Consider the following 5137-nt stretch of genomic DNA (forward strand, 5'->3'; position numbering starts at 1 on the left):
GCAGGAATCCCGGTCTCCAGCTCAGTTTCTAAAATGAGGCGCAAGGAAGTCAAGCATATGATCTAAGGCTCTCTGCAGAACTGGAAGCAGAGACAGAAGGTCAGGCACCTCACCCAAAGTCACAGAGCTTTATGCCACCACCCTTGGCAAGGAGGATGTTCTGAGGCTTCATGTCTCGGTGGAGGATGCGGTGGGAATGCAGATAGTACAGGGCTGACACCAACTGGGCAGCAATGGCCTGAACCTAGGGGTCAAACAGTCAGGTGAGAGGAAGAAAGGAGAAGTCAGCAGAAGGAGTCTGCGGATGAGCCCAAAGACTCCACCCTAATACTACTGCTGATGTGATCTTCTCTTCCTTTCCTTTCTTCCAGAGCTTCACAAGATACCTTCCTTAGTTCTTGCTCCCCTATTCATTCATTCTTTCATTTGTTCACTCATTCGTTCAAGGAAAATTTATTGAGTCTCACTAACTGCATGATCACATGCAAATTATCTTATGGCTCTCAGATTCATCATCTATCTATAAGGCGACAATAATGATACTACTTATTTCATAGGATCATTGTGAGGATTTAAATGAGTTAAAGCATGTAAAGTAACATATTGCTCCGAATGGTGCCTGCCACTTAGCATTCAATATATATTAGCTGTTATTAAATAAGACAAAGTCCCTTCACTCAAGAGAAGTAGCCAGACAAACAAACAAGACTGACAAAACAAATAAGATGATGGCTTACAAATAATGATGAATGCTTGGAAGGAAACAGAATGCTGTGACAGGAAGTCCTGAAGGGGGCCTACTTGCTAGAGTACAGAGAAATCCCTAGAATGAATATGGCTAGAGAATGTCTTCAACCAAATCCTACGGCTAACCACTGTGCCTTGGTGGTGAATCCTGCCTTAATCACAACACTTATCCCTTCCTGCCTCTCTGGTACCACCACACTGGGCCTTCTTACCTAGAGGTGCCTAACAATAACAACAGCATTAAAAATAGCTAGATATATTGAACACTTGTGTCAGGCACTCTTTCAAACACTTTACAGGAATTAACTCATTAATCTTCACAATAGCCTTATGAGGTAGACATTATTATTATTTCCATTTTAAAATGAGGAAAGTGAGGGCAGACAGCAGAAGCAAGAAGAACTACAATCCTGCAGCCTGTGGAACAAAAACCACATTCACAGAAAGACAGACAAGATGAAAACACAGAGGGCTATGCACCAGATGAAGGAACAAGATAAAACGCCAGAAAAACAACTAAATGAAGTGGAGATAGGAAACTTTTCAGAAAGAGATTTCAGAATAATGATAGTGAAGATGATCCAGGACCTCGGAAAAGGAATGGAGGCAAAGATCAAGAAGATGCAAGAAATGTTTAACAAAGATCTAGAAGAATTAAAGAACAAACAAACAGAGATGAACAACACAATAACTGAAATGGAAAAATACACTAGAAGGAATCAACAGCAGAATAACTGAGGCAGAAGAATGGATAAGTGACCTGAAAGACAGAATGCTGGAATTCACTGCTGCAGAACAGAATCAAGAAAAAAGAATGAAAAGAAATGAAGACAGCCTAAGAGACCTCTGGGACAACATTAAACGCAACAACATTCGCATTATAGGGGTCCAAGAAGGAGAAGAGACAGAGAAAGGACCTGAGAAAATATTTGAAGAGATTATAGTTGAAAACTTCCCTAATGTGGGAAAGGAAAGGAAATAGGCACCCAAGTCCAGGAAGTGCAGAGAGTCCCATACATGATAAACCCAAGGAGAAACACGCCGAGACACATAGTAATCAAATAGGCAAATATTAAAGACAAAGAAAAATTACTGAAAACACCAAGGGAAAAACAACAAATAACATACAAGGGAACTCCCATAAGGTTAACAGTTGATTTCTCAGCAGAAACTCTACAAGCCAGAAGGGAGTGGCATGATATACTTAAAGTGTCGAAAGGGAAGAACAACAACCAAGATTACTCTACCCGGCAAGGATTTCATTCAGATTTGATGGAGAAATCAAAAGCTTTACAGACAAGCAAAAGCTAAGAGAATTCAGCACCACCTAACCAGCTCTACAACAAATGCTAAAGGAACTTCTCTAAGTGGGAAACACAGAGAAGAAAAGGACCTACAAAAACAAACCCAAAACAATTAAGAAAATGGTCATAGGAACATACATATCGATAATTGCTTTAAACGTGAATGGATTAAATGCTCCAACCAAAAGACACAGGCTTGCTGAATGCATACAAAAACAAGATGCATATATATGCTGTCTACATGAGACCCACTTCAGACCTAGGGACACATACAGACTGAAAGTGAGGGGATGGAAAAAGATATTCCATGCAAATGGAAATCAAAAGAAAGCTGGAGTAGCAATTCTCATATCAGACAAAATAGACTTTAAAATAAGGACTATCAGAAGAGACAAAGAAGGACACTACATAATGATTAAGGGATCGATCCAAGAAGAAGATATAACAATTGTAAATATTTATGCACCCAACATAGGAGCACCTCAATACATAAGGCAAAAACTAGCAGCCATAAAAGGGGAAATCGACAGTAACACATTCATAGTAGGGGACTTCAACACCCCACTTTCACCAATGGACAGATCATCCAAAATGAAAATAAATAAGGAAACACAAGCTTTAAATGATACATTAAACAAGATGGACTTAATTGATATTTATAGGACACTCCATCCAAAAACAACAGAATACACATTTTTCTCAAGTGCTCATGGAACATTCTCCAGGATAGATCATATCTTGGGTCACAAATCAAGCCTTGGTAAATTTAAGAAAATTGAAATTGTATCAAGTATCTTTTCCGACCACAACGCCATGAGACTAGATATCAATTATAGGAAAAGATCTGTAAAAAATACAAACACATGGAGGCTAAACAATACACTACTTAATAACGAAGTGATCACTGAAGAAATCAAAGAGGAAATTAAAAAATACCTAGAAACAAATGACAATGGAGATACAACGACCCAAAACCTATGGGATGCAGCAAAAGCAGTTCTAAGAGGGAAGTTTATAGCAATACAAGCCCACCTTAAGAAGCAGGAAACATCTCGAATAAACAACCTAACCTTGCACCTCAAGCAATTAGAGAAAGAAGAACAAAAAAACCCCAGAGTTAGCAGAAGGAAAGAAATCATAAAAATCAGATCAGAAATAAATGAAAAAGAAATGAAGGAAACAATAGCAAAGATCAATAAAACTAAAAGCTGGTTCTTTGAGAAGATAAACAAAATTGATAAACCATTAGCCAGACTCATCAAGAAAAAAAGGGAGAAGACTCAAATCAATAGAATTAGAAATGAAAAAGGAGAAGTAACAACTGACACTGCAGAAATAAAAAAAATCATGAGGGATTACTACAAGCAACTCTATGCCAATAAAATGGACAATCTGGAAGAAATGGACAAATTCTTAGAAATGCACAAACTGCCAAGACTGAATCAGGAAGAAATAGAAAATATGAACAGACCAATCACAAGCACTGAAATTGAAACTGTGATTAAAAATCTTCCAACAAACAAAAGCCCAGGACCAGATGGCTTCACAGGCGAATTCTATCAAACATTTAGAGAAGAGCTAACACCTATCCTTCTCAAACTCTTCCAAAATATAGCAGAGGGAGGAACACTCCCAAACTCATTCTACGAGGCCACCATCACCTTGATACCAAAACCAGACAAGGATGTCACAAAGAAAGAAAACTACAGGCCAATATCACTGATGAACATAGATGCAAAAATCCTCAACAAAATACTAGCAAACAGAATCCAACAGCACATTAAAAGGATCATACACCATGATCAAGTGGGGTTTATTCCAGGAATGCAAGGATTCTTCAATATACGCAAATCTATCAATGTGATTAACCATATTAACAAATTGAAGGAGAAAAACCATATGATCATCTCAATAGATGCAGAGAAAGCTTTTGACAAAATTCAACACCCATTTATGATAAAAACCCTGCAGAAAGTAGGTGTAGAGGGAACTTTCCTCAATATAATAAAGGCCGTATATGACAAGCCCACAGCCAACATCATCCTCAATGGCGAAAAACTGAAAGCATTTCCACTAAGGTCAGGAACAAGACAAGGTTGCCCACTCTCACCACTCTTATTCAACATAGTTTTGGAAGTTTTAGCCACAGCAATCAGAGAAGAAAAGGAAATAAAAGGAATCCAAATCGGAAAAGAAGAAGTAAAGCTGTCACTGTTTGCAGATGACATGATACTATACATAGAGAATCCTAAAGATGCTACCAGAAAACTACTAGAGCTAATCAATGAATTTGGTAAAGTAGCAGGATACAAAATTAATGCACAGAAATCTCTGGCATTCCTATATACTAATGATGAAAAATCTGAAAGTGAAATCAAGAAAACACTCCCATTTACCATTGCAACAAAAAGAATAAAATATCTAGGAATAAACCTACCTAAGGAGACAAAAGACCTGTATGCAGAAAATTATAAGACACTGATGAAAGAAATTAAAGATGATACAAACAGATGGAGAGATATACCATGTTCTTGGATTGGAAGAATCAACATTGTGAAAATGACTCTACTACCCAAAGCAATCTATAGATTCAATGCAATCCCTATCAAACTACCACTGGCATTTTTCACAGAACTAGAACAAAAAATTTCACAATTTGTATGGAGACACAAAAGACCCCGAATAGCCAAAGCAGTCTTGAGGGAAAAAAACGGAGCTGGAGGAATCAGACTCCCTGACTTCAGACTATACTACAAAGCTACAGTAATCAAGACAGTATGGTACTGGCACAAAAACAGAAATATAGATCAATGGAACAGGATAGAAAGCCCAGAGATAAACCCACGCACCTATGGTCAACTAATCTATGACAAAGGAGGCAAGGATATACAATGGAGAAAAGACAGTCTCTTCAATAAGTGGTGCTGGGAAAACTGGACAGCTACATGTAAAAGAATGAAATTATAACACTCCCTAACACCATACACAAAAATAATTTCAAAATGGATTAAAGAACTAAATGTGGGCTTCCCTGGTGGCGCAGCGGTTGAGAGTCCGCCTGCCAATGCAGGGAACACGGGTTCGTG

At 38.1% G+C, this 5137-nt stretch overlaps 1 protein-coding gene across 1 annotated transcript in view; it reads right to left on the reverse strand.

Annotated features, from left to right (window-relative positions):
• Window positions 1–5137, reverse strand: part of STK36 (serine/threonine kinase 36) — a 28546-nt gene that overhangs the window by 21499 nt on the left and 1910 nt on the right. The window contains exon 4 of the mRNA XM_007445846.1: window positions 114–244. Coding sequence (XP_007445908.1) covers window positions 114–244 — 131 coding nt within the window. The remainder of the gene's footprint in view (window positions 1–113; window positions 245–5137) is intronic.

The sequence above is a fragment of the Lipotes vexillifer genome, unplaced genomic scaffold (genome assembly GCF_000442215.2).
Source record: "Lipotes vexillifer unplaced genomic scaffold, Lipotes_vexillifer_v1.1 scaffold965, whole genome shotgun sequence".
NCBI classification, from domain to species: domain Eukaryota; kingdom Metazoa; phylum Chordata; class Mammalia; order Artiodactyla; family Lipotidae; genus Lipotes; species Lipotes vexillifer.